The sequence below is a fragment of the Opisthorchis viverrini genome (assembly GCF_000715545.1).
Source record: "Opisthorchis viverrini unplaced genomic scaffold opera_v5_471, whole genome shotgun sequence".
Taxonomy (NCBI): domain Eukaryota; kingdom Metazoa; phylum Platyhelminthes; class Trematoda; order Opisthorchiida; family Opisthorchiidae; genus Opisthorchis; species Opisthorchis viverrini.
This window is the reverse complement of record NW_008752128.1, coordinates 122,252-148,132: the sequence shown is the minus strand read 5'-3', so window position 1 is coordinate 148,132 and position 25,881 is coordinate 122,252. Positions and strand designations below refer to the sequence as shown.

At 45.0% G+C, this 25,881-nt stretch overlaps 1 protein-coding gene across 1 annotated transcript in view; it reads left to right on the top strand.

The window, feature by feature from the left end:
- Positions 1 to 573: 573 nt before the first annotated feature.
- T265_11264 (hypothetical protein) overlaps positions 574 to 25,881 on the top strand; it is a gene marked incomplete at both ends in the record, with an annotated part of 30,798 nt that continues 5,490 nt past the window's right edge. Inside the window, 8 exons of the mRNA XM_009177874.1 lie at positions 574 to 691; positions 808 to 1,019; positions 8,536 to 8,715; positions 12,228 to 12,504; positions 15,896 to 16,887; positions 19,781 to 20,196; positions 22,515 to 22,594; positions 24,634 to 24,806. Coding sequence (XP_009176138.1) covers positions 843 to 1,019; positions 8,536 to 8,715; positions 12,228 to 12,504; positions 15,896 to 16,887; positions 19,781 to 20,196; positions 22,515 to 22,594; positions 24,634 to 24,806 — 2,295 coding nt within the window. The remainder of the gene's footprint in view (positions 692 to 807; positions 1,020 to 8,535; positions 8,716 to 12,227; positions 12,505 to 15,895; positions 16,888 to 19,780; positions 20,197 to 22,514; positions 22,595 to 24,633; positions 24,807 to 25,881) is intronic.

Below are 25,881 nucleotides of genomic sequence, written 5' to 3'. Positions count from 1 at the left end.
GCTCGCGCAGCGGTGCTTTATTCAGGAAACGTCTCAAATTGAACTGGTAATCCTTATCGAAACGTTGCTACAGTGGCCAACGCCTCTGCGCAGATTGCTTTTAAATAAAAACTGGCGAACGCTGGGGCAGGTATACAGCCCCGCTTCACTTTGGTATCGATTACGAAATCGTTGGAAATCGTTGTGTGAAAGGCCTTGATGAGGTTGGTAAAGTTGTCTCGGCACGCGAGCTTTCTTCAGACCATTCACAGTGCCTCTCCTCACCTAATAGTAGTCTGGTAGAATTCGCAAACAGTCCGTAGAGAAGTTGGCTTCGTTGAAGACATTCCTCTTGGATCTATCTTGTGGAAAGAATTAGGTCACTCAACCGCTTCGAAATCCACCCCGCCCTTCAGGCAACTTTCTACCAGTCGATTGAGCAGGATATAAGTCATAATATTGTGCGTGGTTGGCTGATTTTGCGGTAGTAGTCCATCTGTGGACTTTTTCTCTCTTTAAACAGAGAAGGCATCTTTACACCCATGAAATCCGGCTTAACTTCTTTCAGCTTCTAGATTCTACCTAGCAAGTAGAGAATTTCGTTCTGCGGCGCCAATCCTTCTAGAAAGAGTTGTCTCGCGGACAAGCGTCCGATTCTGATGCTCTCACATTTCGCAGTTGGTTTGAAGCGGTCAACGGTTTATAGATTTAGGTAAGCAGTTAAGTATTTCACTGAATAACATTTGCTACAAGAATTAACACATGAGGGGACTCGTCTGGGGTGTCATCACTCACCTAAATTCAATTGTTGTTTCTATTTTTTTCCAGTACGCGATACGGAATAGAGCTTTCATCCTTGCTTCATGCCTTGTACGATGAAACGACTGTGGATTCCACCGGTAGACTCCCATCCCATGCCACTCACGTGTTTCCGGGATAGCCTACCAAGCAATGTAGATCTTCCTTTAACAGGCAACCGGACCAGTCAAAATATTTTAAAAACACCAAACCCAACAAGAGAGAAAATCTACAAGATTCAAGTGAGTGCCAATTTTTAGATATTATTTCCATTAAAGTAGTAAGTTCATCAGTTTAGCTAACGTCTTGGCATTTAGAACCACAAAGGAACTTGATAACTACTATAAATCTCAACTCCTTTGGCTATGCACGATCCCACTTCGCAACTAACACATTGGCAGTTAACTATATGCTAGTTGCTTGTACCCAACCTCAGAGGAAGAACTCGAAATACTGCCGTGGTTCGGACAGATGTTCAACCGGTTATTGAGGACTGAACGCCAACGGGCGAGTACCATGTCACGATGTTTAAAGGATCATTTGCGAAGTCCGGCTTCATAACGATAAAGGGGATATAGGTAAGGAAAATGGACATAGGCTAAATAAAATCCTCCCACAAGGCTGCGTCAGTGGGGACCATTTGGTTCACGTCCTGAGGGAAAATCGCACTGACAACACCCAGACTTTTAGTAATCCCTTTCATACTCTTCAGCTTGGCCAAAGTTTGATCACCTCACTCCTTCTGTCACGCTGAATTGGGCACGGAAAACAGAGCTCTCTTCGGCAATCGATGTTTCGGCATGCCCAATGCGTGACCTAACAAGAGCAGCTTATAGCATTCGGTAAATTATTCGATTGATGTCTCCGTTGCACAACCTAACACTCGCCTTCTGAGTTCTCGTTACGGACTCGCCAACACCCCCCCACGCGAGCTGTGGTCCTGAAACAACGATTGTCGAACACCTGAATAAGTCTCAGTTCCGCTGCTCGAACACCATACAACAAGACAGTCCGCACTGCAGTCTGATACACCCGTCCCTTGAGATTCGAGGATATGCCGCTTTGACGCCATAAGTGTCTCAAGTTGGCAAGTGCAACCCATGCCTTGCAGGCTCGTACATTTTCACTGTCACAATACAATCAGAACGTGAAACGCTCCACAACTTCCATTGTCTCTCCCTGGATTGTAAGTGATGTGTTTAGTGGCCGCGTCTCCACGGGCATAACCTTAAACTTTGTGGGTGCAAAGTGCATGCCATTTGCCCGGGTATTTGAATGAGTCCGGGCGAAAAGGTGGAAACCTTAGGGAAAACGAAAACTGTCGTTTCCTGAGTAAAACAGGATACCTAATCCCGATGTTCCGCACCTTGTACCCTTCAAATGTGGTGAGCTTACGGCCAGCAGTTTGAAAATCTCATTACAGATTATTCGAAGCGAAAACAGGGTGACAGCAGCCACCGTTTTAGGAAACGTCACACGACCTTAGCATCAGCCCTTTAGCTGTAGCGCCCAGTGTGTTGTATATTTATATCCTGTGCTGATCGGTCGAATAGCGGAAGGGGTAAATTTATGAAAACCGAGCTGGATTGTCATAGCCCAGGGTGATCAAACCCCTAGTTTGAACAGCACCGGTCCTTCACACGACCAACAGTGGTCGGTTTTCTACCTAGCAATCAAATATATCTCTTATGTGACCAATTCTGTGAACGCGGTCGATGCTGCTGTTCTAAGTGCAGATCCAACAAAAGATTAAACCACCACGAAACCATTTTGGCACCTACTACACGCCTGCAAACTGTAAAGTGTTACTGCAAGTTTCAAGATCGAACCCATATATTAAACTCCCCGACCAACGTGGTAGATAACTGCGTATGTGCATGACTCCAGGAGAATAGTTGGAAACTGCAGTCGTTGCTCGATCAGGAAAGCCTAACTAAACCAAACTACTTGTGTAAGGAAAACTCGCGGAAGACCAGCTAATTATACTCTATGTGTTATCAGTATTGAATAATAATAATCGTTCGGTCGTGATACTCTTTTGGCACCGAACAAAGTAACATGTCTGCAAAACGTTTGATTGCATGCATTATCAGACTCAGTTGATTGCTAAAGTTTCCAAATTTACAACCTTTTGGAATTCGCTTCTCAGAAGCTCCGATAAACGGCTCAAAAGTCGAGGCGCTGTAGTGGGAGAAAAAACAGTCTGAACGTTTAGATGGCAGAGTACGGTCTTAGCCAACTTCAACTGACAAGGGCGATGTGAACCATTGATAGCCAGAGTAATTTGCAGTCAGTCAACGTATTGGGATGGCAGTGTGAAGATCTGACAGCATGTGTTCCAACCAAAGGTTGGAATGTGGTTTCTTATGATTGCAGCTGAATACTCAGTCTCACATACGAACGATGGATAGATGGATGCAAATAGCCTATACAGGCACTGGGTGAGGAGTCCACAACCCTCCTTGAGCAGAACAGGTAGGTCATCAGGATCAGGATTACGGTGATTTTAGGAATAGAGATGTGCATTCGGACACTTCTAAGGCTAAAGGGCTCTGTATTAACAGACCACTTTTCCGTTAAGGGCCCGCAGTCGGAATGGAGATAGCAGGTGACCTACTCAATTTCCGTCCGAAGTATTATGCCAAAAAATTCAAACGTTCTCCTTCACTGAATATCAGACAGTAATTCTGGTCCCTGATGGTTTTGCTGACAGGGTCAGGCTTCTGAGGACCAGTCGAGCCAATCAAGTGGAAAAACCTGTGAACGTTTCCAACATCTTTCGCATCTTCCAATTTTTTCGGTCCTTCGAATCCATCAAGCTCTCCAGTCTGCAATAACACTCAGTTTCACCGGACGTCGGATGATGCGTCGAGTTGAATTATGTTTGTGGTCAGGAGGAGTCTGTAGCCGTGCCTTCAACAAGGCCACGGTCCCATCAGAGATCAAGTGATTGGATGAGGCTGGCTAGGCTGCACGACAGATTGAAGTTCACACTTGAATGGCGCTTAGCGTATCTGTTTGCAGCTACCTTTAACATCCAATATTGGACCAGCTGGCGACAGCGGAAGAGCCGGTTCTGATAGGTGTGTTTGATTTCTGGGTCCACGAACTTTTCAATGGCTAGGCGAGGTGTGAGCATTTCGCACAAACCTGAAAAGCACAATCAAAGCAGCAGCAAACAATGCATAGTCGGAGTTTAGAGTAGGGTAGAAGAGGGATTACGTGAAAGCATAAGAGGAGAGGCCTCAGCGGTAATAGTTTCTTGCTCACCTGCCGTGTTGTATCTAACAAATGAGACGACGCAGGTGATGACACCACCTGACGGCCGATGTGACATGATAATGTTCTTGGTAGTCGCGTTCGTGGTTTCACAGCGATTGGGATACTGTCAGGGCGCTCGAACCTGGACACGAAGACAAATAGGATCATCAATAAAAGATGTGGACTCAGAAGCCTGATTGCATGGCAGCAGATGGGTGCAGTATTACACTATTTTAAGGAACAATCTTCTGAGCATGTTTCCAGCCCCCAACCTAAGAATCGAGAGCCTGTTTGTCAGGCGTCTACCCAGTGCCCAACGTGGTGTAAGAAACTCTGTGGGTGTCAAAGTGAACCCCCCAGTATCACTCAGTGGGTCACCGCGATAAGGTCCAGTCTCTTTTTAGCGGAGTCAACACTAGAGGGAAGAACACAACTCGGGTTTCTCTCTTAGTTCTGACAGGCGTGTCAATTGACTGGTGCAGTGTGAACAGTTACGAACTTTCGGGGAACCAGTCAAATTATTCACATTTCTCAAGCGGTAGCACTTTCGCCCCATACAGACGTCATAATCCAGGTGCACCCAAAGTGCGCTGATAACACGCCCGCCTCGCATGTTAGATGTTCGAAGTTCAAACCACTACAAGGCCGATGATATGCACTTTTACAAAGTCCTAATAAAAACGAAACTAGATCCCAACGCACCCATTTGATGTAGAGTTGCCGAAGTAGTTGCGCCAGGGCATTGTTCAAACAAGAGTAATGTTAATATGAATAGTTTCAAAACACTTCTTACGATCTACTTGCAATCAAATGCCACTGAGTTTTTGACGGCGTGTTTATTACTGAGGGTAAAAAATACCAACAGATCTCAGGTTTGCTTATGAATCAACTCCAAAGGAGACAAAGTCGTAATCAGTGTTTTGAGGAAATAGCTGCAACATCGATTATATTAAAACGAAGTCTACTGTTTCCGTAGTCAGTAATCGGTGCCCCTCATCATGGCTCATTGCAGCTACCTATGCCCATCAATCTCTGGCCTGATCTATATAGATTGCAATCCAGTCGTGTTTCCAAAATCGGACACCGTGGTCGTACTGGAGTCCAAGCTGATGGACAACCGAGTCTTCAGTTTTCTCTCGGCGACAACGCCAACTCCGACCTAGATGTGGGCTTGGATTGAAGACTTTTCTCGCAGATTCGTCGCTCGGTTTGCGGAATACGGCTCCGAACGATTGTAGTTAATGTTCCCGGGCAGGCACAGCCATTTTTGATAGAAGTTTACAATGTTGCTTGCTAACCCATTTCGCCTTGGATAATACCACACCGCAGTTGTCAGTTCGCCCATGCTAAAGCAGTTCAGATTCAATAGGGGCTTTACAGAATGGTTTTTGTAACTAATATCCGATCTACACCGCTGACCATAATTTATTTGGAGCAGTGATATTCTGGCGCATTCGACACACGTTTTCATTTTATTCTTCGCTTGACCTTCGAGGAAAACTTGATTATCCAGACATTTGAAAATGACACTACTTTATCTTTGGTTTTTCGTAAGTTGGGCGAAAATTGGTAGTTTTTCGTACGTGTGGATTAGATTTTCTTAAATACGTCGATTTTGAGGTCTCTCCAGCATGGATTGTCGCCTAGAAAAATGACGTTATCTGCATATTCAAGTTCGGTCACCTAAGAACTCGTTGTCTGTTGCCCCTGTAGCCCTCGAAAATACTGTCCGGCACCCAACTGGCTGCGTGGTTAAATTGATCTCAGGACGCGGAGTATCGTGGGCTTACTTTTATATGGAGTTTGTGCTCCGCAGAGCTTGTGCTATGTACTCGGACTCAAATTTCTGTGGAAATAAGTTCGACATGCTTGGGTTGAGCATCATCAATTACCAGCGCGTTCTATGGGGTATTGCCTTAAATTGAGCCGACGGCAGCGCGTAGGCCTGTGCAAATAATAGCCGTAAGTTGTTGGAGCTCAAAGCGATGCTCCAGTTTTTGGTGCAGGGTAAAAATCTGCTCAGTAAGGCCTTTCCCTGTACGGGTACCTTTCATATTACTTCCCGTAAATGTCGTACCCCTCAGTGGAAATGTGACTTAACACTATTGTAAATGATTTGGTCCCTTTATCGACGAGATCAATGTCCCATAGGTTGTTCTAGAACCCCTAGTCTCTTTTCTTCGCGAGTGACAGTAGAATTTATGTAACTCAAATCGGAGGACCTGGTTCTGTCTTCCAAGTGGAACAAAAAAGTGATCGCCTTGCGTGGTACAAAGGTGCACATCTTGCATATCAGATGGCAGGTCATACAGTTCCCAGCTTACAGGTAACCAGTTATCTGTGCTTCTGGTGAGGTTTTTTCAAGGGTCGTGGTACAATCGGCTTAAATTTACCACCAACCCGGTGATCCTGCAATCGAAATCCGTGGTGAGTTCTGCTGCATCACAAAAGTTGGACTCATAGATTTGATGTTTGAAAGTCGGTCAAAAGTCTCCCACATTGATGGTTGTTTCCATTTCTATTTCATTTCTGTTCATTATTCTTTTCCATCACTGTGTGGGATATGTTGATTCCTTTCGTAGGCTGTGCTTTTCTGACGAGTTTGCTAACCAGGCCTCCTACAGATACAGACTTGTGTAGCGTGTAACCGTTATGCAGTCTTTCTTTGGGGTGGTTCAAAGTTAGACTGATGATGCCTGTTGAGTGGACGCTTTCAGTTTGAGCCGCTGTTCCTCCACCAAACCGGAGGGTGATTTTATTGACTGAATATGGTGAGTTATGAGACCAGGTTCGATCATATTTGCTCGAGCTACCGTGTAAACCGACCCTCCACTGTGACCACCTTCAGCTCTTCAGCAAGCCAAGCAGCTCATGACAGCGGCATCGAGGGAAGAGGTAGTCAGTCTAGTTTTGTTGCTCATCCATAATTTGAGTGTTAAATAAGATGTCTTATTAGATGTTGGGGGTGCGTGGCGGAAATACACATCCGGCTGGGCTTCAAGGTCTAGTCAAGTCTAGACTAGGTGGAATTTTCCAATAATATTGCAGGTGGAATCGTCCGCTGGGTCCGTGCGACTGTTTGAATCATTGGCTATCACCAGAGTATCACGGCTCACAGTGCGACTGATGGCAGCTTGTGGTTTTTCCGGAAAGCCGTCTTTGTTGCTAAAATCGACGGATATTGTTGGTACGTATCCGTAGATACTGAGATCAGGGTACTGTTAGCATTTCCATTCATGTCTCACTCGATCCTATGTTGACTAAGGTCATCCTGCAGTCCACTGTAATGGAATCAGTAGGAGGGGGTGATGAGAATGATGATGAATAAGTTCGGATTGCCCAACAGAGGTTACATAGAGACAAGTTTCTTGAGCGTGTTTCAGGGAAGTGCGAGTGGTAACTTCTTGCTTCCCAGGATACTCATCACTAACCATACATACTGAAGCATCTAAAGGTATGTAGCCAAAGCCAGTAAGTTTGGAACACCAGCACATCTTCGGAACTCGTCATAAAAATTCAGGTAATGGGCTAGTGTCTGAAGATCAGTGGGTCACCGCAAGGAGGAGAAAACTCTCCACTGCTTTGCTGGCTACGACTTAATGGAACTTGATTAACAGATCGTTGACTGATTCACGGGACTGTTCGCCTTCAAGGTGTATTAAACGTCAGCTAACCGCCTACGGCATGTACATTAGGGCCGTCGCGCTAAATCGTATGGAAGGCAGACCTTGAACCTTTGGGAAACGAAAGCGGGGCTCAGGACTTTTAATAAGAACCAAAGCATGAATAATACATCATCGGTACCTGTTTCATTGGTTTTGACTCTCAACATTCCTATCTCTTGTACACTGAGATTTCGCTTCTCAAGCTTGAGGAGACACTAGGCCAAGACGACCTCCATCCTGTCTTGGATTAAAGCCCATCGACTGACTGAATGACTCCACCATTTGCCTTCACCTCATATGGTAATGAACATTTTCGTTTTTCCTCAGTATTTGTTGTGCTGAGATGATCGATCGAACCAGTAAGTATCCTGGTTTTTTGTTATAAATTTACTCAATTTGAACAGTACTGGTATCCAGTTAGCACGGTTTCTGGGCTTACCGACCCACCTTACAGAAGGCTTTCGTTATGTGCATTCGTGTGACGTTTAGTTTGTTTATATCAACTTCCTTGTTTGGTATCAAAAATGTTTGTTCCTTTGTCTTGTTGATACTACTGCGGAATACAGATTGCTTGTTTGTTGAACTTAGCAAACCAGCCAAAAATCAACAGGACTTATTGTGTTAGTAGAATGGGTTTTTGTGGTTTCGAGTAGGTTGCAGAAAATCTGCTTTCTAAACCTTTTCGTCGTTGGCCAGTCCCGTCTCAGGACAAAAACCGTTGAGCATAACCTCCGACCATGCTGGACTGCAATTGATTCTCTTAACTGCTTGGCGGCACATAATCTAAACTCTCTAATTGGGTTCCATTTCTTGTCCCTCTTCTCTTCCCTAGACGTGCGAAAAACTATCGGCACCGTACCAAAAGTTACCCACTTGCACCGCTGATTTTCATCTCTACAGTTGGACTCTTCCATCTGTATCCACCCTGGAATCGCTCGCCGAGATTGGTGCGGGATGTTTCGGCAACACGAAGCAAATGATCGGATTGATATTTCCAAGGCCAATAGCAGAGGTGACGAACTTGTTTTTCTTCTCTGTTTTTTGTCTTACCTTTTATTTAGTCCATTGGTAATTAGGAGTTAGCTATGGGTGAACTATGAGCTCTGTGTATACTCATAGTGCTGAAAATCTGTCAGAAAGATACCGAACTTTGCTGTGGTGTGACGGTTTGTGTGCCTTCCTTACCCATTAGGTTGTACTGGGATTTTCTCACAGTCTATCATACCAAGTTCGTGAGTGGTCAGGGGTTTGAGCAACACAATCTTCTGTTCCCCCAGGTTCGAGGTTGGAATATGTGTGACGACCTGTTTTTTAAGAAATGTAGTGCGCTGGCTGGCATGTCCAGCCGAATGTCGCTGCCTTAAGGTCAGGTTTTTGAACCGAAAGCTTTGGTTAAGGACGTTGGTCTTTCTCCTGTTTGACGCCATGGCAATATCCAAGCCCCTGTACAATAATGAGTGGCTGTTGATCAGAATGTAGTTGATCTGTTCACCGGGCTCAACATTTTACTTACAGACCGTTCGAGTGGACATCTACAAGGCGTGGTTTGGTGCTGTGTTTAGTATAACGCTGTCTGAAATCGAGGAATTACAAACGACTAGGGTAATCAGGTTGCAGGAGCCTTACACCAATCGCGGCAACAGACCCCGCATCCTGAAATTCAGCTTGGTGAATACCAAAACGATAACCATGCACTTCGACCTTAGTGCAAACATCAAACCCCCTCACAGCTGTGGCTTCGCCCGGCTGAAAACATTCCGATCCGCACTGTATCTGGCGTCATTATTATTCAAAGCCCTACCTAGATCATCTGGACCTACCTGAACGAGCAACCAGGAAATCCACCAGCTCTCAGTAATCGGTCAAATATCGGTCCAGGAAGATCCGGTCATTCTAACCAGTCCTACCACCCGGGCCATCCAAACCGAGAGAGATTGTTTGCCAGCAGACATTTTGTATGGCTGTTATGATTGACTGTAAATCCTGGCGCCAGAACCTTGGTGACGGGCGAAAGCTCATCCAACGAGAACACAATAGCTTTACTGCAAGCAAGCGAGTGCGAAATTGCGGGAAGCATCGTGATATTTTAAACGCGAATCGAGAGTGTCCGGTCAGAGTTGAGTGACTGGTTGGCATCGATACTAGGACGTTCCAGTACTCGGTCGCCGCTGATTGGCTGCTTGGGCGTCCAATGGGTAGCTGTTTTTTTTTACCGAGAGAATTGGCTTTATGAAACGCGCCGCTGATTGGCTGCTTGGGCGTCCAATGGGTAGCTGTTTTTTTTTACCGAGAGAATTGGCGGCCTTTATGAAACGATCTGGCGGCTCCCAGTAAGTCGCCGCTCAGTATTTGCACAATGGAATGGAATTTTCAAAGGCTATGACGTGTCCCTGACGAACTAAAGTAAACAGGAAATTGAATTGAGAGTACCGGTCTGAACTTTTGAGCCCTATTTAGGCATCCCGCGGTCTCAACGATGCTGGCGAATCGCTCCAACAGACTTTTCCACTGGCTATGACGTGTCCCTGACGAACTAAAGTAAACAGGAAATTGAATTGAGAGTACCGGTCTGAACTTTTGAGCCCTATTTAGGCATCCCGCGGTCTCAACGATGCTGGCGAATCGCTCCAACAGACTTTTCCACTAGAGGATTGATTGCTCCAGTGGACAATGAAATTTGGTGAGCTGACAAAATGTGAATGTAGATCAAAATGTTTTTGGTATGGGCACATGCGCGACAAAACGCAACATTCCGGCGCAAAAAGTTTTGCTCTACTCATAAAGGTTTTGCAGTTAAAGTATTGTGCGGCCAATGGACTCCCAGTAAGTTTCGGCTGTCCTGGAGTTCTTTAAGGAACTCAGGCCCCCTGACAAACACAAATGTCCCGGAACTTTGCGACAAGCATTCTAAACTACCGTCACTCATACTCCACTGGTGTATAATGCCTTTAACGGGAAAATGGCGCATCCCTGGCTTCCTCGACGCAAAAGTTTCCCCACTTAGGTTGTTTATCATCGGACACGACAGGCAGACAAGAGGGTGGTTGGTTGTCGTCTTCCACCGCGGCACCCTGAACTGTGGGTTCCTGAACCATCCCGCTCTCCAAGTTATCGGCACCCTATTTTTTGCACTTATTTTGGACCGCGTAGACAAGAAGCGCAGCGTGTAACGACTAAATTATTCGCAGCCAGGTGGACCGCTTCAAATCTGAGTCACTCATGTATACTCATAAAGGAAGACTTCACTTCTCCATCCCTCGCCTTCGCAAGTTTAAAGACCGACTGCACGAGCTGGTAACATGCACCCCACTGCTCAACCATATGATCCAACCCACTCAACACGTGGATACCGAAACCCTCTCTTTCGGACACCATTCTTATAAGTGAGGTACTTTTGGTCAGGTAAGCTGAAGTGCTCAGTTTATCTGTGCGTCTGGTGAAAAATTCCAATACTTCGACAAATACCCTCCTTTGCAGATCAATTTAGTTTTCATGGAAGACTCAACTGAATCTCTCGTTTATGCTATTCATCAACTGAATGTGTTGCACAAAAGCGCCTCATGTTTCAGTTGGTACACTATTCGAGAGTATATTTTCATAAAGGAAACCACTCACAAGTTTACTGAAAACTCTTGGACAGCCCACGACCGTTTTCGCCCTTCGTGGTGCTCATTAAGACAGGCACAGTCCCCGAGTTTTCGTCAATTTTATGTTCTACTTGAACCCAAGCTGGACTAATTTCGACAAATGCACTCAGTGGCAGATCAATTTGGTTTCCACGGGATATTCAACTGGTTGGTCCCTTTGGCTTTTGAACTTTCAAACTGTCTATCTATCGCTGACGGGTTAGCGGTGCTTTTGGAGTAGCTCGGAGTGTTTTCTATTTTGTGAAAACAAGCCAATCTGTTGGGCTCTAGTAGAACATAAGGCAGCGTCTTCATTAATGGGCTCCAACAAGAGCAGAACTAGTCATGGGTTGTCGAATAGTTTCCAGCAAACTTACGAGTAGTTTCCTCTGTGAAAATGATTCCAATACTTGTTTCTCGATTATCCGATGTATTTACTTGTACAAGTCCCTAAAGGTGCTGACTCAGAAGCCTGGTTTCTGCGTCTTTCACGAGAGCGCCCCTGTCATTCTTCATGTATTTGGCTGTAGACTGCGTGACGTTTCCGCCAGCCTACCTGAGTGACCTTGATATCAGTTTCTATCCGGAGCGTCTCCACGAACATCCGAATGCATTGCACTGAAACTCTTTACTCCTTCATTCTGTTATTTTCATTATGCAGTTCTGTGTAGAGAGAATTGCTTAGTTTTGTGGCAGCTAAGCACTGTTGTTCCCAGGCGGCACTGTTGTCAACAATGCTTCCTTATTTGTCATCGTTGATGAATTTGCTACCATCAATGGTACGCAGTTTTTTGACGTTCTTTCTCACGCCATTTGCGCGAGTTTCGCACCCATTCCTCATATTTACTTCATGATCTAACAACGCTCCATCCTGAATCCTGTTTCCTGCCAACAATAGTCGGAATACGTTTGCCGCGTACCCATTTACCTGAGTCGCGGCTTAGCGCGAGCTCGCGTTTGGAAAGTGAACAAAGTGCGGTTGGATCCGTCGCAGTTGCAGAAGGCCATGGCGTTGCATTCCGTGCTAGCCGAACTACTCACTGAACTAACGCACTATGAGTTCTACTCTGTTGACAGTGAAGCTTGCAAAAGCTGTAAGGTGCGAAAATTCAATCACTATGACTGGAATCCGGAGCAATCACTCTTTCTGGGCCTTTTGACTATAACAAAAGACAGTACGTTATATATATATATATATATATATATATATATATATATATATATATATATATATATATATATATATATATATATATATATATATATATATATATATATATATATATATATATATATATATATATATATATATATATATATATATATATATATATATATATGCTTCATTGAAGTACTAAAAACCCTTTTGACTAGTTCCGTCGGTGATCGAGAAACGTCTTCCAGATACGTTAATCTTGGCTGACTTGCTGCAGTTTACACCCCGGTCTTCGGATAAACAGACAAGTTAGACTGGTCTTTCTGGTGAATCCACCCCAAAAGGAGGGAACACTAAGCTGGAGCTCCACTCTCATTAGAGTCCATCCGCTGTGTCATGGTCTGTACTTTTTGTACCCTAATGCTGACTCGACTGAAAATACCACCTTGGGTGAGGATCAGGTTTTAGTGTTGTAATGGTTTTGTGGGATAAAGTGGCTGGAACTTCATTCCTTAAAGTTCGACAGTGTTGAAAAAAGGTCACATGGGAGGAAACAGATGAGAGTATCATGCTTCCGTACTACGAATAGTCATACTACGACACAACCTGGGGGTCGAGTGCGATGGGAGTGTAAGGGCAGCATCTCCATATTCATGGAAGCAACAATGTGACATCCTTCTGAGAGCCAACGAATTGGAACAAGTTAGTTTTAAAGTCTACCCAACGGTTGAACTTGGCGCCCGGCGCACTATTCAGTATGGCAAGGCCCTCCGAGAAAACCCTAACGCGCGTCTGACCACTGAAAAAACTGGATCTTATTGCAGTGTGGCGGTCTGTGTACCTTAGTGACCCAATGAGTTATACTGGAAGGTTCCAATATGACACCCACAGAGATTCCTATATCAGCTTGGTCACTTCGTAGACGTCCGATAAACAGTCTTCAGGTTTCTCAGTGTAAAGGTCTGAACAATCACTTTGAGTTATCCCCAAAAACTTGCATTACCACAGTAGTGTGCCGGCTCTCTCCCGTGGCCTTGTAGTCAGGCTTCCGAGTCAAATGCTGGGGTTGAAGAATCTAATCGTCCTCGTGTCCAGGTGTAGGCGCCTTGAACAGTAACCCAGCATGTGTACCGCCATGAACATCACAACTAAAAATATTACCATGTCACATCGGCCATCGCCTGGTGTCTTCAGCCGGGAGCCTTGCTGTATACAGCATCGCCCTACACCATCCTACACTCACATGTTCCCTCTTCTAACCTACTTCACCCATTTTCGGATACTCCCTACAGGTCTCCGCGCGAAAACTGACCAGTCTGTTCCCCATGTATCATGCTCAGTTGTCGGTTCTGTGGGTTCGACTTCAATAGCAGCTCTAAGCACCTTAAAGTCCGTTTTCAAACCCGGACTACCGGTCTGCTTATCTGTGTTCAATGTTCCCACACTGAAGCTAGCGGGAGAAGTGGTGGTTGCTCAAACTGTGTTCCCTCTACACTAATATATGCTGTCTGTCTGAAACCACGATCCAGGACACCAGTGCAATAACTGAACTGACTGCCCGCTCGTTCTCTTCCAGCTTTCGGATGAGTACCGCTGCCGCTGGTTATGCTAGGATGGATATTGTGTTGAGCGATCGAGCACAAGCGTTCCTACTTGATCGGATGCCTGTTGGTAGTCGCGAAAAGTGCTTCACAAAGTGGCGTCGATTGGATGCATTACCTAGCTAAAAACCATAAAACAGCATGGTGTAGCATGACGGTCTATTCCAATAAACTATTCATGCACAAGGAAACAGTTTCAGTTGCCGGAAATTTTCATCACCGCAATCGACTCATCTGGAAAAAGTGACCACCCTAGGGGGAGGAAATTTTTGTCTAGTCGGGTCACTGATCCAACCTGCATTTGGGAGCAGTAGAAGGAAAATACAATCTGTCATTATCCTGTGTATACCAGTCGTCTTTTGACTGGTACAGTGGGTATCACGATCGATATTGGCAAACTGTTACGCCATACCGAGAAGGTTTTTATACCGAACGTGAACCGATGTGGCCACTTTTTCAGCGTTGAAATTGTGCTTAGTATCATTCGTTGCGACATGTAGTTAAACATAATAAGATAATCATTCAGCTGTAGCCCCGTTTCAGGGCCTAGCTTCCATGCCACCTGAAGGAAGCACGAGGGCTGCGATACTGCCGGTTTGCCCAAGCCTAGACAAGGGAAGTCGAGAGGCTGAGGTCGCTTTCGAACGACGGACCTTGCAGTCAGTATATTCGCGCTCTAACTACTGAGCCATCTCGCCCCCAACGTGTAGTTGAAATGTGGATTGATCTAATTAATGTGAATAATGGGTCGGAGCGATGATCATTATTTCATCATTTTAGAATGCATCTTTCTGTGGAGGAAAAGTTGGTAACTCACGTAGCGTAGATGGTCGTTGGTTTGTTCGCTTAGCCGGGTAATTTGGTTGCAATCCATTCCTTCTTATTCTTTACGTCTAATCAGGTGGCGCAAAGATTCACGGGTAACCTAATTGGCAGGAATTGACTACAATTATGCCGGTTTGTCACTTTGCACTAGCGCGCCTCAGCTCATTCACTCTAGACAAGGAGAAATGATCTATAGCGCACTCCGAAAGTTCAAATCAACCAAAAGGATCCGAACTTTCGTAACGTCGGTACGGAAAGTATGCCGTTTGTCGTCTATCCACTCGAGGTAGCTCAGTGGCTAGGGCACCAGCTAACGGACCGGAAGGTCGTGGTTCGAACCCAACCTCAGCATCTCGGCTCCTCCTGTCTAGAAGTCTGTCCTAGCCCTCCTGCCTGCTTCCGTTGACATGCCAGCTAGGCACCGAAAGGGTGTTACAGCTGAACGGTTTATTTTTATTCATATTACTTATCTGCCACACCTACCGTCCTCAAAGTGACATGTCATCCTCTGAATGTACTCCCTCAAAGGAGAGAGGACTGCCGCAGTGTTAGTTATTACAAAACTGGTAAGGTTCACCTGTGGCACTTTTAATCTGCGCAAAGCTCTCACGCAATCCGAAGGAGACACATTGGCTAAGATACTGCCAGGTTGCTCAGGCTAAGAGAGAAATAAGCGGGAAGCTAGGGTTGGGTTCGAACAACAGATCTTCTGGTCTGTACCTTCATTCCTCAATTACTAGTCACTTTAATCACTTCTGCTCATTCCAACTGTTTTTTTTTTGAAGTTAAATCTTTTTTATTAAAGAACAAGTCGAACAGAAAGCCGTCACCTTGTGCTCTTTCGAGCATTAAACTAGGTCATTCGGCGCAAAATTGCCCAGAGTATGTTGAAAACATGGTTAGGTTGTATTTACTCATTCCATGTAGTTTTTTACTACGAAGTACCTATGCACTCTTTACCGTTCTGTCCATTCGTTCACCCAGAGCTGATCGACTGGGCGGCAAGCGACGAACTCCTTCGCTGGTCGGAATCGATGAAGCTTTGGCGGATGGGCGTCTCCAAAACCCAAAGTATTGTTGAGCTTCATTCGAGCGGAATTATTTCAGCCTATCCGTGTGTGCTGAGCAGTTTGCCCCCAAACATGTGTCACGGCCGCCTCGTTCGACCGCGTTCCCTTCCAAAACACGACTCTGGCCTGTTCGTTGTCTGTGATAGAATAAACGCATCATGCCCTACAAAACAAAGGGATAGGGATACCGTATCCTGCTACCGGCTTTCACGTCACCTAAATGCATGTCGTGTGAATTCCGGGTTGTCCGAAAAGACGTCCAGTCGGATGCCGATTGATTTTCGGACAAGTGACTGTTTTGTACATCCACTTCCTGCTTGGCTGTGGTTCTCACTTACTCTTATTCCACCAATCCTCTACCAAACAAATAGAGCGTTATTGTCCGTCGAATTTTGTGTCAAGTTAACACAGTTTGTGACTCTTAGTGCGGCTAATTGTTGGTCGGTCGTCAGTCCACTGACTGTCCTTGTCCCAGATCGATTGGACGCTCCGAATGGAATGCTTCGCCAGCTATATCATTCCACGGCTAATGACAAACAGGCAGAATCATCTAATGCAGGTCAACATTGGGACAAAAAGGTTGTCACAAAGCTACCCGCGTCATATCCTATTCCTGGACCTACGGAACTGTTGGAAGCTACAACACTTTTGCGTGCAGCAGATTCAGTTAATTTGGAACGTTTGGAATTCATCGGAGACTCCTTTCTCCAGTTGATCACGACGTTGCAGGTCTATCAGAATTCATCTTTGCAAGCAGACGAGCAACAGTTGACGAATAAACGTTCTGTGCTCGTATCAAACGCCAACTTGTATGGCATTGTTGATCGCGAACAGTGGTACCGGTACTGCACTACTCGGCCGTTTGACACTCGCGACCTTTTCATTCCTCCATGTTATACGCTCAAGGTAAGTCGCTGTCTGAACAGTGGCGCTTCAGCTTCTCTGCCGGAGTTGGTCGTAGCTTAACTGCGTACCAATGCTGCCAGTTCTAAAATAGGAGTTATTTTCATGTAGCACCTCCCTCACCCCCATACATTCATTTTGAATCACCCATCAAAGCGGACAAATTTTTAGTTCACTCGCTACCAGTTTGGTGTTGTTAAGTGTGCACAGTTTTCTTCCACGCGATCTCAAAAAAGTTTGGTTACACCAGGTTGCGGCAGTTGTCAAGAATTTGTGTGATCATGAACGCATTGAAACTCCATCCATTTCTAGGACCAACTTACTAACACCCACCCTCCTCAGACCACTTGATCGGATTATCTGGAACTGTGATTGTTCCCCGTTGCAAAAGCCTTCTCCATTTCTCGGGCTTTTGCAATCCACCAGCGCTCTTTCAAGCCTTAGATCCTTCTTTATTCGGGGATCTGCTTTTGAGGGATTTGCACGTGCCATCGCAGTCGTTTTTTGCTCATATAGTTTTCCTGTTTTCACTCGGAGCTGCTGATTGTGACGAGATCCAGTATTCATGTGAGTGTATGAGACTCCTCGGACAGAAAGTTTCGAAACCTATGTTCATGGCCTCTTTCAGCTTTCTCCAGTCGTCATCCAAATCAATATTGCCCTCGTCGAGTTCTGAGAACTTCGCAGTCAACTTAGCTGGATATTGTTGAGCTACTGAGACGCTTCACAAGTGGTTTGCTGAGTGTCTTTGCATCAACCGGAGGGAAAGCGAGTAAATATCCATTACCGTACAATACCGTGGTCTGGACTGAAGTGGTTTACTCCGAAATGAACGACGCTTCTAACTGATTACCACATGGTCCAACTGAATCTAACTGGCAGTCTAAAAGTCACTCGATGTGAGCGCTTGTGCTAACCACAAACAAATGATGTTCAACGCACCATCATCTGTGCAGTGAGCGTCAACCCCGAGTTGATCAACAATTTGGGCTTTATCAGGACATAGTAGGCCAATCTGAGCATTAACATCACTTGCCTGAATCGCGATATCCTTGCTAACCGGAGTAACCTTGGCTATCTTTCTCGGCCTGAGGGCTGTCATCTGTTGGAGCATATGCTGACACAAAAAGCAAACACCGTTTACGATGTTGATATACACTGATCTTGAATGAAGCAGTCAACTGACAACGCAAAGACAGCTGTTTACAGAAATCTGGTCCTGTAAGTCGCACTCATCTCTGGAGCTGAGCACAACTCCCACGGCATAGATACCAGGAGCCGTTTAATCAGGATAACCATGCACCCGAAGTGTAAGTGCGAGAAGTATGGGTTAGTGTCGACCGTTTTCAAATGTATAATCGAATTGGGGTATTTTATGCGTGTTTCGGATACACAGCGAAACAAGGTATGAGCAAAGATTTATTTTACTTTTATTGGACAGAAGCTTACATACGGACTAGTGGTTAGGTAGTTGACAGGTAGAAAAGTCAGAATGACTTGGGTGTGGGGCGTTTGTGTAGGAGTCAGTGAACAAAGATATGCAAGCGTGAAACTTCCCGGCTATCTAGGCCGAAGAAGGCGGTTTGCTCTAGGTATCCCCTCCGTTTGAGCCTTTGACTCAAAAGTATGACCCACAAGACAGTGGGATGATGTAGAGTTCTGTTCGGGAACCCTTCCTGTACCCTGTGATTAAAAAATCTGAACCATGAGACAGTGGTTGCTAGGGTTTTCTCAGGAACCATTTCCTGATGTAATGACTCAATGTTTTGACCCACTTGGGTGTAGAGAGCTGGCCTGAGCTCGGGGAGCATGGATTAAGGCATAAATATGCACATATGTGCCTGAAAGAAACGCCTTACTTCCTTCGCACTTCTATCGCAGACCTGCAGACCTCGTCGTAAGACGATTTCTCGCGGTGCGCGGACTCACTGTTCTTCATCGGTCTGCTCACTGTTGGCTTTCCTGACATGTTTTAACCTCAAATAACTGAGTTTCAACCAGTGTGGCGTGCAAGATCGTTAAAGGACTGAATGGTGACCGCCGTGACAGACTACAGTCTTGGACACTTAAGACTCTTAACTTGGGGCAAGTTCGTCAGTTGAATTTGACGCAAGACGGCGTGCTCTCCAGAGAATCCTGTGACTGTAGGTAATCCTCTAGTGCAGAAGGTTTACGTTACATAGGACACGCCAAAGAAAAAAGACAGAATGGATTCTTAGTGACTGCTGTTCTGAGTGAGAGTTAAAAAGGATAGGTGAGTTCTAAGGGCATTGTCGTCCAAGTAGGCTTTCAAGGGAAATGGCTTCAGTACAGTATGCCCTCTGAATGCGATTACAATATTCGGAGGATTAAAGTGTTTTTACATGGAATGTAAATTGGTGGTGGTGGAATTAGAAGGGGCTCACAAGTTTGCTCTTTTCTCAGAACTGATTCGGACTCAAGATGCACACTTTTCCACTTCTCTAAAGTGTCTGGTCATTCAAGGATCTACTACATTTGCGTAGCTTTCAGATTATAGATGTTAGCGTCTGATACAAACCGTAGAAGTCGAAATGTTATGATATTCCTCCTCAAAAAGCCTAAATTAGATTGATGTGGCTAGTTCATGTCGACGTTTGGTGGGCAGTCATCGAAGTAATATATAGCCTCATTTTTTTGACGGAACACTGTTTTCGAAACCTGTTCGGCAGGGCTTAAACGTAAGTATGTGTAAACAAAATCCGATAGTTGGAGATTGAGGTACACTTCTCTTTATGTAGAAATAACTGTGTTTGTGGCAGTAATTAAAATATCATTCTCACAAAGTGCCTAACGATGACTTTACTATATCTATCGTTATAATGTAGTAGATACATTGCCTTACCAATCGGAGCTCATTATTTAGCAACTTCTCTAGTCCCAATATCAGGAACCGGATGATCTGCGACTATATGTGAAATTAACCGACAAATCGCTTGCAGATATGATCGAAGCATTATTAGGCTGCTTTCTACAATGCGTTGGAATACGTGGAGCTTGCGGATTGCTGCAGCGTTTTGGCATCTCTTTTATGGACTGCGTTAATGGCACTTTGAATTCATCTGCTTCGATGTGGCGCTGCTTCTTCCAGGACCCCTTCTGTTTGACCGAGCAATTAAGCAAGTTAACCATCGGTTCTGCTGGTGGAGATGAAGCTACTACAGCTGTGCTGGATGAAAGTATTATCAGTTTACAAGGTCGGCTGGGATATGTGTTTAGGAACCAGGCCCTCCTTCACGAAGCCAGGACGCATAGTTCCTACTCTCCATTGGAGCCAACCGTTTGTTACCAGCGGTATGTCAGACTGTTTTACCTTACTTATTTGACCGTCAACCATATGGGTTACGTGATACAACTGGTTATTTTGATACTTGATGTATTGTGGCTACAATGCTTGTTTTATCGATCTTGGTGTTGATATACATCTGTCACTTTCACATCTTCCTTTGCGGTGTGGATCGTTGGTTGATACTGGACGCTGACACACCGTGGAAGATATCTCGTCAGATTGACAGATTGATCACCGTCACTTTAGCAGAACATGCCAGTGACATGATATCCTTCCAGTCTGTTTGTCCGATGTACAGACAGATTGAAGTATACTTTACCTTTTTCATTTTATCAATGTGTACTCTTAGTCCCCTTTCCACTACTCGTTCCTAAGGCAAGTCGGAGCAACAAAAGGGAGAGTTTTATCCCTGCGTTGTACAACAACCATTTTTGAGTAAATATAAAGTGGCTGAAGAGTCCAATGCCCCATGGAAAAATTCAATATCTTGGGATGGAATAAAAGAATAAGAACATTTTCTGTTGTAGAACATATGTGATTTGAAAAACAGAACCATGAAACGTTTTGAGAAGATGGTTGCTTCTGTTTCTCTTATCTATAATAGGATCGACTAACGCCATTGATGTATTATTGGTAGCCATGGTCGATAAAAGGGTTGCGATATTGTAAACTTCCTTTTTTAAAAATCAAAATAGCCCTTTCCCCATTTCTTGTTTTGTGTAAAATTAGTGGATAGTTGTGGTACGCTGACTTGTCCGAGTTCAGCCTCGTTTTATCATCATTCTATTACCCGATTGAGGTAATAGACAAATTTGTTTACCCGGGCAGCTAGTCCCAGTAGTCTCGCGAAAGATGATATTTCCATCCAAATTGGGAAAGCCAGAGCAGCTTTTGTGAACCTGCGTCACCTGTGCCGTAGGCGTGGCATCAGCTTATCCATCAAGGATCGAGTTTACAATGCTGTGGTGCGCTCCTTACTACCATGCGGTTCAGAAAACTGGCCGTTGCGCGCTCAGGATATCAAAAGACCTTCAGTATTTGGGCATCAATGTCTTCGTAGCATTGTCGGAGTCTGGTGGGAACACGGGATAAGCAATACTGAAGTACATCAAATGGTATTCGGAAGAAATAACTCGCCAATGAACCGATCACAGCGCATTGGTCGCACTGGCATAGCCACGTGCTTCTTATGCCAGTCGACGGACTTCCTCGAAGGGTTCTTTTCGCACAACCACGTGAAGGGTGGAAGAGAGTCAGAGGCGGTTAAACAATGGCGTGGCCATTACCAGCAAACTCAGCTGCGGTGGTCATCGCCGTCTTCCTGGATGGGGACCCTGAGACGTGGGCCACATCAATGGTTGGATACATTGTCCGACATGGCCCAGTCGCGCCTTCAATGGTGCTCATGCTTCCAAGCTATTGCTTTCAATGCTTAGCTCCCTTCCCAATCCCCCCACTTGACAGTCCGCTGACAGTGCCGTATTTACGCACTAATTTATTAGCTTCCGCCTCCAATTCGCAGCTTTCTACCCACCTCTCCAAACCATCGGTGAACGAAACTGTGGCAGCTACAACCACTGTACGACAAGTACACAGTTCTTACAGCTGAAAGTGATGATGAGGATTATGATTATCTTACCATCGCTTTTCAGAAGCCTAAAAGATGAGGTTTATGTGCAGCGTTGATAATGAGACTGCACCTATGCACAGTAACATAATCCGATGGTCAGTGACGGTCTTTTACAACCATTGATGTTGACTGTTCATCCGCTTTTAAATACATTCCAAGTTTGTTCTCATTCATGTTACGGTCGTACCACACTCACCTACTTCAGTGATCTATGGTAGCATGCAACCGCGTTTTGCAATGAGGCTAATGCTACCTCTGCGCACTAAGGAGAAGAACGTTTTGCACTCAGTTGATTTGATTTCCTCGGAATTTTTCGGGTAATGTGACACTTTTGACGTTTGTTATGTTTGTTTTGTTTCCAACCGCAATGATCTTATGCAAGCCGACCGAATGAAAAGGCGTGTGCGAATATGTGCACGTTGATGAACCCAAACCGAGAGTTCATGCATCTGTGACGGTTTCTACCATCGCAATTTATTCATGAAGATCTTCTCAAGGGTAGAGCTGCTACAACCAAGTTATAATCTAACCCAGAGCCATACGCCGTCGAACAAGTGGCCTGCTATCTCACAGTTTAGCCCTACTCTAATTTCCCTCATAGGTGCCATTCTGGTGTCTGTACTGGAAGATTGCTTGCAGTGTGGTGGCTGCAGGTTATAATCTAACCGCGATATCTCGACTTTTCCCTTACAGCCTGGAATTTCTTGGTGATGCCGTGTTAGGTTACGTTGTTTCCGATGATTTGTTCAGAAGGTTTCCGGATTATGATCCTGGTATGTATTTCACAAGGTTTCCACCATTTCCCTTATTTGTTTGATGAGATGGCTTTATCCGTTATCATTCCATGTGCTCAGGATCTTTGGTGCACTGAAATAACTTCGCAGCCTGTGCTTGCACTTTTATGTAAGGTATCTGTACATTTCAAAGTCGACCGCTATGATTTTCTTGGAATTCCCTGTTTCGCTTGTTCAAATGAACCCTTCCCCCAATCTTTGGTTTTACATGAGAGGTGGGTCTCTGGACCCATTTAAAAAAACTTATAATAAAAACTAGGGGTTAAATACGCAGAAAACGATGAATTCACTATGTTTCGCCAGCTTACCTTACCTAGCTGCCTCAGCGATCAACTACGCTACTCAAAAATGACACTTTCAAATAATAAGTTTGCATGAAGAATATGACAAATTCACGACCAACGATTCATTCACAGTTGGTTAGACTATAGTTACCTTCTGGATCCGATGACTCAGCTCTCATGGATAACTGCTCTTTCATTATCAGCTTATTCCGGTCTGCACAATTGTTTGCCAAGTGAGTTACATCGCTTTGTTTTGAAGTCACCGCTCGAGATAGTGGGTTAATGCTTGAACTCAGGACTGAGCAAGACTTCTACTCTCTGAATCTTTGTGTTACCTTCTATTTTCGTGGCCATCATGCTCCACCACGTTTGGTTCGACGTTGCAGCCACAAAAATAGAGCGAGCCACGGGGACCGTTGCTGTGGCTAAACGAAAAGGGCTGCACAGCTCGATACGATGGTTTCTCTTGTGTCCATCACTTCGCTGGTTGTGCAACTATGAAGCATCCCTGAAGCTAGAGATCTTATGACATTTTCATGGTTTGGGCATTTCCGGTTTCCTCACTCGTGTTGTCACTTCATGCTCTCACTTGTCTTTCACTTGTGATCTTTAATTACAAATTGCCTTCTCCCTCTTGAGTCCCATTATAATTGTAGTTCGAACTTTTTTGACTCCGTAATGTGCACATCTGGTTAATATTCTTACGACCACCCTCACTTTTACGTGTTACGTTGTCTTGTTGTTTGCTAGTCATGCGGTAGAAAAATTGTGAGGGTGCGCTTGAGTCACTTTTATACTGATTATGTGGGGGCGAGATGGCCAAGTGGTCAGCTGTGGCTAAACGAAAAGGGCTGCACAGCTCGATACGATGGTTTCTCTTGTGTCCATCACTTCGCTGGTTGTGCAACTATGAAGCATCCCTGAAGCTAGAGATCTTATGACATTTTCATGGTTTGGGCATTTCCGGTTTCCTCACTCGTGTTGTCACTTCATGCTCTCACTTGTCTTTCACTTGTGATCTTTAATTACAAATTGCCTTCTCCCTCTTGAGTCCCATTATAATTGTAGTTCGAACTTTTTTGACTCCGTAATGTGCACATCTGGTTAATATTCTTACGACCACCCTCACTTTTACGTGTTACGTTGTCTTGTTGTTTGCTAGTCATGCGGTAGAAAAATTGTGAGGGTGCGCTTGAGTCACTTTTATACTGATTATGTGGGGGCGAGATGGCCCAAGTGGTCAGAGCGCGAATTTACTAACCGGAAGGTCCGTGACTGGAATCCGACCTCCGCCTCTCGACTTCCCCTGTCTAGGCTTGGGCAACCTGGCAGTATCGCAGCCCTCATGCTTCCTTCGGGTGGCACCGGAAGGGTGCTACAGCTGAACGCTTTCTTTCATACTAATTTTGTTCTGAGTTTACTTCCTTGGCCAACAGATTATCTCAGTCGACTGAGACGTGGGCCGACATGTCATCTGTAATACGTCGAAACGCAGTCTTCTTCGGCTGGTGCTACTTATCTACCTGTTTGCAAATGAATTCGAGTGCCATTGAGTTGGCTTGTCCTAAAGCCCAATCCGATGCTTCAGATAGCTTTCTGTGATCACGTATGAGCATGTAGCGCCGCCTGCACCAATATTGCTAGTATTCGGTTTCTCAGCATTCAGTAGACGCTTTTTAATTCCTATCGCCATCGTTGCTTCCTAACTACGAGTTTCCCGTCGTTTCCCTTCAGGCATGCTGACGAATCACCGGTCTCTTATTGTGAACAATTTAGTCCTGGCTCGTGTACTCGTTGATCTGAAATTACACAATGGTATTCGCCATAATATCCCATCGCTCCATTCAATGGTGGACAAGCTATGTTCGGTACGCCTAGCTGACGTGAAAAGTCTAAGCGAGTTGAGGGTAAGTAGTCACAAGTCCTGGTCCAAGTGATTTTCCCGGGTTACTGCGATGATCAGCTGCAGTCATAGAATAGATTACCGTCCGTAAGCAAGCAACCTTCCTGAATAACTCAATTCTTGCCGGCAAAAATTACCTGCCGTAGGATATCCTTCGGTAATCCAAAAAGTCTCCAAGGACGCAATAACAATTACCCCATAAGAATATTCTGGTCATTTTGATTGCTATCCAGGATGATCACAACTTTCGTCGCAATGTCGACCCTTCAACCCATTTACCGCGCCATATGTACGATCGTTCAAGCAGAACTGCGTGAACTAGCAGAGCAAGCGCGTTTGTTACTGACACTTGTGCACTGAGATCGTTCGTGGGTAACAACAGTAGCGAGTATTGTGTTCACAAAAAATACATGCCCATTTCGTTGAGTCAAAATCTTTCTCGCCGATTGAGAGCTGGGTGGTCTTTCTGTATGGTGGCTAACCGAAAGGGTGTGTCTTGACTTTGACGTCCCACTGGTCAGCAGAAGGTGAATTACTCACTGTGCTCTTAAGCATATGAGTTTCGGTGTTTATCACTCAGCGAGCTACTTGTTGGGTACGAATTCGTAGCATTCCTTCTACTATTATTCAGTGTGTTCTTTTTCCAGTGCGTTTGGTGCATACTAGGGTTTTAGTGGTCTTAACGCCTGTTAATCGGACTTGTGTGCTGGGCACCACTGTGTTTCATTGGTTCGGTGAGCAAAAAATACATTCTGTGCTCAGCTCCTGAGTTTGTTTGTTATTTTACAATCACTGACGTTTTCAATCAGTTAGAAAAAAGTCTGGAACGGATTAAGAAGTCACCACTTACCAAACAGGTGGATTTATAACTGAGCAAAGCGTCGTCGGGCCAAGTGAGTTGGTTGCTATGGTGGCACTAAGTACACGACAAAGTTGGTTTTGAAGAAGCAGAGACCAGAGGTGTTGTCAATCTCCAGACATTCCAGTGTGATTGGAGTAGAAGACACCGAACTGACGGGCATGTGGATGGCAGTTGTAAGTGTGTCGAGCTGTCATTTGTCGCTTAGATCCGAAGTACG